Source organism: Ascaphus truei, chromosome 9 (assembly GCF_040206685.1).
Source record: "Ascaphus truei isolate aAscTru1 chromosome 9, aAscTru1.hap1, whole genome shotgun sequence".
Taxonomy (NCBI): Eukaryota; Metazoa; Chordata; class Amphibia; order Anura; family Ascaphidae; genus Ascaphus; species Ascaphus truei.
In genome coordinates, this window is record NC_134491.1 from 87,594 (window position 1) to 99,647 (window position 12,054).

Sequence of the window (12,054 nt, forward strand, 5' to 3'; positions counted from 1 at the left end):
CTTTGCGGTTTGGCACTGAAATGGTAATGGTTTTTAATAATAAAAAAAAATATCAAAACACATACCATTTTTGTGACAAAACACACAGAAGTGTCACTTAAAATGCCCGTGCTCGGCACACACACACTTACTTTAATGAAGGCCAAAGCTTAGGCGTTTTACAGAGGGACTTTATTCTACTGCCTGCTTTACATTTTGTATTTTCTTTGTTTTGTAATGAGCCTGAACTGCTGCTTGTTTGAGTTAAGTTCCTTGGGAAAAGGAGGAGTTGAACCCATTTCTTAAACAGCAGTGAGTACTATACATACATAAATCTGTAATGTTAACCCAGGTGCAGCATGCGTGCCAGGTAATGAGTAACTCCTCTCATACCAGTGTGTGCATTTCCACCAGCCCAGCAGGGCAGTTATTTTGTACTCCTTTGCTTACATTTTTACGCACACACACACAGTGGAAAAGGAGTGTGATTGTTTTACAAGATCAAATGCTCAGACTAGAAATATTGTTCTATAAAGATGAATGCGTTTGATTTCCTGCTGCCAGCGCTAATTAAACTGGCAGAGGGGCGTATAAATATGCACCGTACGGTTCTTCCTCTGGCAGCGAATGTGCAAGTTCTATATGGGACCATTCTCTTGTGTAAGGCGACGTCCATGGTTTCCGCCACCACAATCAAAATGCAGTACCTCTATAGCTGCATCCATAGTAGATCAGACGGCACGAGCAAGGTTGCGTGTGCTGAATACAAATGGAGCGAGTGCGACGGGTACTTTGCGCGACAAATTGGTTTGAATTTGCTGCGTGCCGGGAGAACCAGCTCTGTGACATCACGCCCCCTCATCGCATCCAGAAATCACTCCAACTAGGGGCCCCGGAGAAGCCGCACCCACCCACCAAGAACGCAGCCTAAGAGACACACCCACCCATCACATCTGTCACTATATCCCACGTGCACGTGGCTTTCACATTTGTGCACATAGCTGAACTTCACAGGGAATATTTGATATATTCTAGGCCAATCGTATGAAACATTCTATTATTCAGTTACATGTGTCTTGCAGAAACTTACACACAATGTAAAAATCTATTTTAATAATATAAATCATGAGTGGCGGAGAGAAGGTATATCGGAGTGTTGTGGGGTTGAGAGGAGCTCATACGTTGGTCCACCCCTTTTAAAGTAGTTCTGCAACAGGAGTGTGTTACTTTGGGAAAGAATGTTACAGCAATACCGGGTGAATATTTGAGCAGCTCTGAAAATCACCCATGGTGGCCATCTTTATGGATTCCTGCGAATATGGACTTAGATCAGCAGATAACATGGAAGGATCCAGTCACACAGCCTGTGAGAACCATGGTAAAAGCAGAGACCATCGTCACTTTTTAGCCCACGGCCTGGCTGTTCTGCGTTTGCGTTTCCTGCGTGCCACAGCGGCCTGAATCGCTTTCTTAATTTGCTCCCGGTTGTTCAGCACGTTGTACCTATTCATCTCCACCAGCTGGTCGAAGTGATGCGGCTCGTAAGTGAAGTTCTTGGTTCGGTACGGGGAGTCCTTCCCTTCTAGTGCAACGTTCCCATCGGCTTTCTCCTGTTCTGTGGCACGTCCCACCCCTGTGACCGGACACAAGAGGTAGAGTTTGGGGCACCTGGGAGCAATGTATTAATATGCAAGGACACCGTGTGTCACGTCACTGCATTATATCCCAGCAGCAGGATACATTTGACCCTATTATTCCATGAACCTCTGCAGGAGCGTTACCTGGTGCTTTGTATCTGCGGAATGTGTTGTTGACCATGGGGAAGTGAAGCACTATAGGAGACCTGGGATCGTCCTCGTCCATGAACAGGTAACACTCCTTCGGGTTCTTCTCGTCCTTCTCGCTCAGGGTGATTTGGGGAAATGGGATGCCCCTCTCTCTACAGTAGTTTGTGGTGAGGTGCAGGACCTGAGGGACAGGAATGAAAGACTGAAGGACTTGCTGGGTGACAGACATGTAAACGGGGAATCCTCAATGTGCTACAAAGTCCATTCTTTCTCTGCACCACGAGGTCACCTTGTGGAGGACAGGGACAGAAGGGACACAGTGGGACAGGAGCCAGGACTGTGTAATTACGTTCCAGCCTCAGGGTCTCTCACCTCGAACGGAGCGTCCCACGAGTAGTTAAAGGACAGGATTACGTCAACGTCCCGCTCCTGCTGCAGCATGAGTGGGAAGGGAGAGTTAATAGAAAACCCTCCATCTACCAGGTAGAGGCTCTCCTCCATCGGGGTCAACTGGTTGGGGAAAGAGTCCAGGTGATTACCTGAGAGAGCACAGAGGAACTGGTGAGCGACATCACATCCACAGTGACATCCCCACAAAGCGATGTCACATCTACAGGGTGAAAGCATCCCTATGAAGTGACATCCACAGAATGACATCACCCACAGACCGACATCATACCCAGAGCAGGCAGTGAGTGACATTTTAATCTGGTCTGTAACTGTTACATACGCCCATAACACCTATTATCCCTTACTGTGCATGCAATGTCTTGTATATAATGTATAACCCTGCTTACTTAATGTAACTATGTATTTGTAACCATGTAGCTGTCATCTTAACTCTATGCCCAGGACATACTTGAAAACGAGGGGTAACTCAATGTATTACTTCCTAGTAAAACATTTTTATAAATAAATAAATTACAACACATCATTTAAAGTGACATCACACCATCAACCTCCTAGAGTGACGTCACGCTCACAGAATGACATAGCAGCCAGTGAGTGACATCACACCTACAGAGTGAGCATTACATGATAGAAAGTAATGATGCTGTAACCTGGTCTGCACATACTTTGCTGTAATCTACAGTGATTTAAGACAATAATGTCTGCACATCATTAAATTAAAACTAAATCTGATCACTTCTTTATCTAATAATAAAAAAATCACCTAACATAAAACAGATTTACATCATGAACTGACAGATTTGAGTCCACCTATAGAAAGATCCATATAATCTCCGACAAGAACCGACATCTCAACCAACATAAACAAGAGCCACGCAGCCGCCGTAACGTGTCACCTTTCCAGGCCACGAACTCCCGGACCCCCACGTAATCCTTGTAGAGGTATAGACCCTTCGTGAAGTTATACCGCTCCCCGGCCGTGAATCGTGACTTGAAGAAATCCTGGAAGATGTGAGACACCACCCCACTCGGCATCACCAGACGCGTCTCCAACCGGGACGGGTCCCTGAAGTGTAACCTCCGGCAGCCGTCTGGAACCAGAACGAGCATCTTGCACTGAGGACGTGTTATTGGGGTGGGGTAACTGCCAGAGGGGCCATCAACGCAAAGAAAACGCAGCCAACGTCCATTTTGTGAGGATCCCTCAAATATATTTTATGTTATTAACTGCCCTTCTCAATATTCACCTTTAAGACCCACCTGCTTAACGAAGCATATGAGCAGCTCCGTGGCCGATACTATACACCTCATACATCGACCGTGGCCCCCTGCAGACGCACTTACCAGAACACCTTCCTACTGTCTCTGTACGTTCTTCCTACCAATTAGATTGTAAGCTTTCGGGGACTCCTTTTCCTAAATGTTACTTTTATGTCTGAAGCACTTATTCCCATCATGTGTTTGTTTGTTATTTATATGATTGAGAAAAAGGGAGTCAAGCACAAAAATAAAGAAAAAAAACAATAAGGTAGCAAAAAGAGGTAATTTAATGACTATAAGAAGTCAATGTTGCATCCAATGTTTCGGTGCCAACATGCACCTTCATCAGGGATACAAATAATGGCAAATAACACGCTTATTTATATGATTGTCACGTGTATTACTGCTGTGAAGCACTTTGTACATTAATGGCGCTATATAAATAAAGATATACGTACTTACATACAGTAACTGCTGTAGGGTTTGACAATGCAAAATTAAAAAGAAAAGCTCATCTGATTAAATCAGATTTATTTGGTCATAGTAAATGAGATGGGGACCTTTAACCCCTTCAGTGCTTGAAAGACGAGATAAAGAACGATGGTAGTATTTCCCCTAGTTCCAGGTGGATTTGCGGAGGCACAGGGAGGACAAGATTGTAAGTGGCGTAGGCTGGAATTGAACTCACAGCCACGTGCACCTTACCCGTCTCCTTACCTATCACCTTGATAACGTCCGTCAGGGATGTGAGCCAGCGGATTCCCGTCCCAGCTGCCCGGGCCCAAATCTCATCAAGATTTGCAGCGAACACGCTACCCCAGACTCCTGCGGGGAGCAAGAGAACCCAGTAAAACCAGTGACCCCAGTGCAGAGACCCCCATTACAGACGTGCAGACCCCCATTACAGACGTGCAGACCCCCATTACAGACGTGCAGACCCCCATTACAGACGTGCAGACCCCCATGCACAGACGTGCAGACCCCCATTACAGACGTGCAGACCCCCATTACAGACGTGCAGACCCCCATTACAGACGTGCAGACCCCATGCACAGACGTGCAGACCCCCATTACAGACGTGCAGACCCCCATTACAGACGTGCAGACCCCCATTACAGACGTGCAGACCCCCATGCACAGACGTGCAGACCCCCATTACAGACGTGCAGACCCCCATGCACAGACGTGCAGACCCCATTACAGACGTGCAGACCCCCATGCACAGACGTGCAGACCCCCATGCACAGACGTGCAGACCCCAATTACAGACGTGCAGACCACCATTACAGACGTGCAGACCCCCATTACAGAAGCCGTATTGCTGCTGCAGAAGGGAGCTCCCCTCTGAAAGTGGCTCCGTGTGCTTCATTTACAGCAGGGGGCGCTCTACTCCAGTCCTCAAGTCCCCAAACAGGTCAGGTTTTCATGATATCCCTGCATCAGCATAGGTGGCTCAATCAGTCCCTGCTTCAGCACAGATGGCTCAATCAGAGGCTCAGTCTGATTGTGCCACCTGTGCTGAAGCTGGAATATCCTGAAAACCTGACCTGTTGGGGGGACTTGAGGACTGGAGTTGAGAACCCCGATTTACAGAACAGTCAGCAACTTTTTTTTTTTTCAAGATTGTAATTATCCTTAAAAAGGCCCAACCCTGCAGTACAGGTATAACCCCACTCCCCTCCCCCACCCCCCTCCCGCACTAAACCCCCCCTCCCCTCCCCTCCCCCACCCCTGCATTCCCCTCCCCCACTCCTCCCCTCCCCCCCTCTCCCACCCCCTCCCCCCCTCACACCCCCCTCCCGCACTCCCCTCCCCCACCCGCACTCCCCTCCCCCACCCGCACTCCCCTCCCCCACCCGCACTCCCCTCCCCCACCCGCACTCCCCTCCCCCACCCCCCTCCCCAGGCAGAACGGAGCCGGTTTCCATTCCGACTACAAAGTTACATACATGTAAAAGCCTTGCATGTGCGTGGCGAGTGTATTCACTGGTAAAGAGTTCCCCCACGCAACGTTCACACAGAACCGCTCAGTATGTATTCAGAAAGGAACCTCTGTGCAAACGCTCCCCGGATACCCGGAAATATCAGAACGAGTCAAGCGAGAGAGGAGTAAAAATGAGTCAATCTTTAAATAAAGAGCACACATCACTCAGGCCTCGGCCAGGGTGGCGCTGAGCAGGCGGGCGCGCTCACACTGGCCGTGATGAAGCACATTGTTGCAATGTGTGTGACCAGTGTGAGCAAGCGCCTGCGCGGCATTTACCTGCTTGGCGAGACAACCAAATTTGATTTGGCTGCTCGCTGATGCGTCACGTACGCGGTTCGCCCAATGAAGGCGAACCAGCTCCGTGACGTAAAGGCCGTGCCCCCTGACGCCCCCTCAAGCGCGCAACTGGCTCAAGCGCCAGCGAATGCTCTCCCGCCCTTGCCGCATGAACCATTCAGCAAACGTCACACATCCTGTTATCCTGCAGGGGAAGTGTAAAAATACAAATAATACAAAATAGAGTGGGAGAGTGGCCGACACCCCGCCCGCACGCCCGCCTCACCCTGCAGGAAGCAGATTTTGGGTTCCTGCCGTCTGCGGATCATATGCCCCATGAAGAACTCGCTGCCAAAATCTTCTGTGCGCACGAAGGCGCCATATTTCCGAAATCCAACCTCATGGGGGGTAAACTCGCACCATTCTGTGAGGGGAAAGAGTGAATGTGTCAGGGGGGCGGGTGGGATCACTGACAGTCTAACGAATTATGTTGGTTTGGTGGTGGAAATGTGTGCTGCTTCAGTGATACATTGTTTAACCGCTGCCTTGCCAGAGGGGCATACAAAGCATTGCTTAACCCCTTGCAGGCCCAGCTGGCACTGAAGGAGTTAACAGGATTCCACTCCTCTGCAGTGGTGCAGAGTATCACTGCTTTGTACTGACACTTTTATTGCCGGTATGGACATGGCAAGTTTGAGATGTAACAATATTACACTGGGATTTCTTGGGCCCTTTGGCTGCACCTGCAAAGTCCCCTCCGCTGATGTTCACTCGGACGTTGACTCCGGCGTAGATGGGATACGGGTTCTGAGCCCTGGAGACGCACGCCTGCTGGTCTGACAGCTTAACTGGGTTATCCTACAACACATGAGATATCAGATGAGGCTGTGTGAACACTCCAATACTTGATATGAATGTGTGTAAGTGCGGATGGAGGGAAATTCCGTCTGGTGTGTGTGTGTGTGTGTGTGTGTGTGTGTGTGTGTGTGTGTGTGTGTGTGTGTGTGTGTGTGTGTGTGTGTGTGTGTGTGTGTGTGTGTGTGTGTGAGTCTGCTCTGTGTGCATCAGTGTATTTGTGTGTGTGTGAGTCAGTCTGCTCTGTGTATGTTACATAGTTACATAGTAGATGAGGTTGAAAAAAGACGTAGGTCCATCAAGTTCAATCGATGCTAAATTTAGACAACAGATACTTTATCCTATATCTATACTTACTCATTGATCCAGGGGAAGGCAAACAAAAAACCCCAGTGTCATATCATCATATGATATCTCATAAGGGGAAAAATAAATTCCTTCCTGACTCCAAGAATTGGCAATCGGATTACTCCCTGGATCAACATCCTTCCCATGTATACTTATTTGGTATATCCCTGTATACCTTTCCCATCTAAAAAGATGTCCAACCTTTTTTTGAACAAATCTATTGTATCTGCCATCACAGTCTCTATGGGTAATGAATTCCACATTTTAACTGCCCTTACTGTAAAGAACCCTTTCCTTTGTTGCTGGTTAAATCTCCTTTCCTCCAACCTTAAGGGATGGTCCGAATCCTTAGTACTGCCCGTGGGATAAATAGTTCTTTTGAAAGCTCATTGTATTGTCCCCGAATATTTTTGTATATAGTTATCATATCCCCTCTTAGACGCCTCTTTTCTAATGTAAATAAATCTAATTTAGCTAGCCTCTCCTCATAAGTTAGATTGTCCATCCCCTTAATTAATTTGGTGGCTCTTCTCTGCACTCTCTCTAGTTCCATAATGTCTTTTCTTAGGATTGGTGCCCAAAATTGTACTCCATATTCAAGGTGTGGTCTTACTAATGCTTTGTAAAGGGGCATAATTATGTTTACTTCCCTTCCATCCATTGCCCGTTTGATGCAAGATAAGATCTTGTTTGCCTTTGCAGCTACTGCATGACTTTGGGCACTATTGCTAAGCCTGCTGTCTACAAGCACTCCTAAATCCTTCTCCATCAAGGATCCCCCCAATATATCGCCATTTAATTTGTAAGCCGCCTTTTTATTCTTGCATCTCAAATGCATAAACTTACATGTATCTGTATTAAACCTCATCTGCCATTTACCTGCCCACGTTTCCAGTCTCTCCAAGTCCTTCTGAAGAGAAATTACATCCTGCTCTGATTCTATTACCTTACACAATTAAGTATCATCAGCAAAGATGGAGACTTTGCTCTCGATGTCAACCTCAAGGTCATTAATAAACAAGTTAAAAAGCAGGCGTCCCAGTACCGATCCCTGATGTACTCCACTCACGACTTTAGCCCAACCTGAAAAAGTTCCATTTATGTCAACCCTCTGTTGTCTGTCCTTTAACCAGTTTTCAATCCAGGTGCATATATTATTACTGAGTCCAACTTTCTTTATTTTGTACACCAACCTCTTGTGTGAAACCGTATCAAAAGCCTTTGCAAAATCTACGTAGACCACATCAACTGCATTACCCTGGTCTAAATTCCTACTTGCCTCCTCAAAGAAACAAATAAGGTTAGTTTGGCATGACCTATCCTTATTTAAATCCATGCTGACTATTACTAATAATTTTGTTTTCCATTAGGTATTCCTGAATATTATACCGTATTAAACCTTCAAGTAGTTTCCCTACTATTGAAGTCAGGCTTACAGGTCTGTAATGTCCCGTTTGTGATCTAGCTCCCTTTTTAAATATAGGCACCACATCTGTATGTGTGTATCAGTATATGTGTATGCGAGTGTGTGTGTGTATCCGAGTCAATCTGCTGTGTATCAGTGTGTGTTGGGTACCTGCTGGTGTAGGAAATATTCGATGACAAGCCCCCACAGGTCGGTGAATGTGACCCTATGTCCATCCTTCTCCATGGCCACCAGCTGCTGCAGACAATGCCTCAACCGCTCCACAGAGAACGCCCCGGCCTTACTGCCTGTCACTGATTTTCGGGCCCTACCTATCGGATCCTGGAGATCTTTCTGGGACCAGTCGGGGTCCTCGTAAAGCGTGGACATGCACCTGGGGAAATGTTTGTCAAAGAGCCATCAAAAAAGCAGCAAAATTACACTTTAATACAGAAACATTAGATTGCAAGCTCTTCAGGACAGGCAATAATAGTTCTATTCACTGAAGAGTGATGCCCATGCTGTCAGTGTTCCATACAATGTGAGCGTCTCAGTACACACCACGTTGATCCAGACACTCCAGATATATATGTGACGCTGTCCAAAAGCTTCAGATCCTGCAGCCCTGCCAGGCTTCCGTAGAATGAGGTCATCGCTCGCGTCCCCCCGCCTGAGCCTAAAACCGCGATGACAGGCACCTGCAGGAGGAAATTATTGTATAATATGCTGGGTGATGAGGATAACATCAGCACAGATACCTGGAATAATGCGCAGAGGGTCTGCATTCTCATTGTCACTGTGTTACTTGGCAGGCTGAAAACGGCCTCATGTTAAACATGGCAGGGACGTAACCTTCTCATCCTCCTCCTGCCCGGGCAGCTACCAGGTTTGCATGGAATAAAAGACAGACTAGTTCAGCCTCCCACCTCTTGTGCACTGGGACCTCTCTGCAGTTGCAATGCTTCTCCCAGAGCACGGGATACCACCGCTTTCCTCTTCTCCAGGTATCCTTTCTCCCCCTCAGAAAGCTCAAAACCCAGGCGCAGGTCCGGTTCCAGAAGACTGACCTCGGAAATAAGACAGGAGAGAAATCTCAGGCAGCGCCAGCCTGGCTCTGCAATCCAACTAATGGAAAGAGCTGCACGAAAGGGCCAGTCCCACGAACAGGGTCCAAACAACATTATTTTAAATAACTCATCTGCATAATCAGCACCGTAGAAAGATTTAATAAAGTACATTTGTCCTATTTGTATCTGGTGATAAATGACTATGTTTCTCTTTTCTACAGGGACACTGGATTTAATCATAACAGCCACTTCTGTTTATCTGTCTAACGACGGCTTCAGAATTATTTTGCAAACCACGCAGAATTTCTTCTCTTGTATAGTATCCGTCCTGTGGGGTTTTCCTTTTCCTGTACTCACCCTCTGCTTTGTATGTTTGTAATTGGAATTATTTTCTAATTTATGCAGGAATGTGTGTGAATGTGAGTGTGTGTCCCTGACCGCTGAACATCGGCCCTGCTCAGCTCACTTTCACATCTGCGTATAAACCTGCAGGGTTTTCCAGGCCTACGACTCACCTCTCTTCCGCTTTCACACTCATCTCCAGGCTGTGGCCCTGGAAAAATAATAACATTGATAATGTCAATAAATATCTTTGAAGCAGCAATCTGCTCTACACACCATCACAAAATAAATGTCTTTTTTTTCATGGCAAAGTCCCTTTGCTGCTGTATTTAGCAATCCCACCCTTTTTACATTCTGTATTGTAATTTTGGGCATACCAGTTATTCTCCCTGGGAGGTTAAAATGGCTGCTTCTATTCACACTCGTTAAGACAGCAGTGGCTGCCCTGGTAACAGCTGGAATAAAAAACGTGTCGGAATAGCTCAGCACATCACGAACTCTCAGGCTATGTTACTACCCCAGTTTTGTTTTTGGTTGGACATCACATGATGATGTTACCCCGAGTCTCTGCCTCTAGAGATAGGCGAGAGTGGGGAGCGAGTATTTGCATCTCCAAAACAGAATGGTCTCACCTTAGCGAGAGGGACGCTGACCTCTACTTCCTGTCCGTCAGGAAGTGATGAAATGCGCACGACCCCTTCGCCCACCAGAAAGGTTTGTTTGTCCAGTTCTGGAGCCAAATCATCCTTACACAACACACAGTTACATATTATTATTATGGTAAGGTTATAAAAGGCGCCATATAAATCCACATTCACATTATTAGAATTGGATTAATAGATCAAGCAGACCAATCTTCTTAGTTTTGTTTTGAATTACTCTGTCACTCACCTGTCCCACTCTCAGACTCTGCTGCAGGAAGATGTCCAGTTGGGGACTCAGATCTCTATCCGTGTGGAATACAAACGGAGTCCCTTGTTCCTGGATTGTTGGCAGTCTGAACGGGGCACACATCTGCTTCTCGTAGGATCCAGGCATAGATAGCTTTAGGCACCGGGAGTCCCCTAGGGAGTGACGTTAATTGGGGTACTTTTATTGGGCCTGTGATATCCCCCTACCAGTTCTATTCACCAAAGTTCACAAATATTTTCCCTACACCCCTACAGATGCCAGGAACATGGAACTTTCAGAAATGGAGAGCTCTGGATTGGCTCTGATTATTGTCATGGATACAATGATACTGCCTCAGAAATACAGCTCTTTAGAATATTCCATTCAACCACAGTGTACAGGGGAAGTTTAGTCCCCTCTCAACAGTTTGGTAATGACAAGATCCTGCAAAATGTGCGTGTAATTCCCAAAGAATCAAGTAGTGAATTCCCTTCAGATTGGGGCCTCATTAATTATATCAATATTTTGATTTGTTACATTGTTGTTTAAAATCCCATTATTTCTGCGGTCATTCTGCGGGATATGCTGCTGCTCCCTCACAATAAAACGTTACAAAACGGCAATAATGAAACAGGAACATGAAGTAAATCTTGTTTATCCAATTATTATAGTATAGAATCAGCATAAATGATTTTCACATGCGTACAAATACACACAAACACAATATTACCTTTCTCCACACTTTGCTTCTCTCCTCTGTGAATTCTTCCTTCAACACACACACAGGGGTGAGCCTGGGTGAGGATTAAAATCAAAGCGTCACATTCCATCTGCAGATGTATAGATTCACATCTTCACCCTGTCACCTCCACAGCTTCAAAGGGGTTACTGGAGAGAGACCCTGTGAGTATGCGTGTATCTGTGCACGCATCTATGTGTGTGTATATCTATCTGTGTGCGCATCTTATGTGTGTACGTGTGTGTGTGTGTGTGTGTGTGTGTGTGTGTGTGTGTGTGTGTGTGTGTGTATATATATATATATATATATATATATATATATATATATATATATATATATATATATATATATATATATATATATATATACACACAGTGTTCGACAAATCACCCAAAAATCTACTCGCCCAACCAAAAAATCTACTCGCCATCTAGTCCCCCCCCCAACCCCGCCCCCAACCCCGCTTTAAAATAAAATATATAAATAAAATACATTTAATAAATTCCTAGTCAGAACAACATTTGTTTTTGACATAAATGTATTTATTGTATTACATTATACTACAATTAGTCCTTGTTACGTGTGTGTGTGTGTGTGTGTGTGTAAATGTCGGATCTAGAAATAAAAGCCAGGTGTGAATGACTAGTTTCCTGAACCCCTTAACCAGTGTCTGGACGTCCCCGCTTCACAATATCTAAAGCAGCAAT

The 12,054-nt window shown here is 46.0% G+C and overlaps 1 protein-coding gene across 1 annotated transcript in view; it reads right to left on the reverse strand.

Annotated features, from left to right (window-relative positions):
- Positions 1–1,070: 1,070 nt before the first annotated feature.
- The window catches only part of PLA2G4F (phospholipase A2 group IVF), a 45,397-nt gene continuing 34,413 nt past the window's right edge, over positions 1,071–12,054 (reverse strand). The window contains exons 7-20 of the mRNA XM_075613151.1: positions 11,339–11,402; positions 10,609–10,781; positions 10,350–10,463; positions 9,891–9,928; positions 9,235–9,370; positions 8,870–9,006; positions 8,480–8,702; positions 6,444–6,558; positions 5,987–6,124; positions 4,155–4,262; positions 3,074–3,268; positions 2,139–2,305; positions 1,761–1,947; positions 1,071–1,612 (exon numbers count right to left, since the gene is read on the reverse strand). Coding sequence (XP_075469266.1) covers positions 1,377–1,612; positions 1,761–1,947; positions 2,139–2,305; positions 3,074–3,268; positions 4,155–4,262; positions 5,987–6,124; positions 6,444–6,558; positions 8,480–8,702; positions 8,870–9,006; positions 9,235–9,370; positions 9,891–9,928; positions 10,350–10,463; positions 10,609–10,781; positions 11,339–11,402 — 2,031 coding nt within the window. The 3' untranslated portion in view covers positions 1,071–1,376. The remainder of the gene's footprint in view (positions 1,613–1,760; positions 1,948–2,138; positions 2,306–3,073; positions 3,269–4,154; positions 4,263–5,986; positions 6,125–6,443; positions 6,559–8,479; positions 8,703–8,869; positions 9,007–9,234; positions 9,371–9,890; positions 9,929–10,349; positions 10,464–10,608; positions 10,782–11,338; positions 11,403–12,054) is intronic.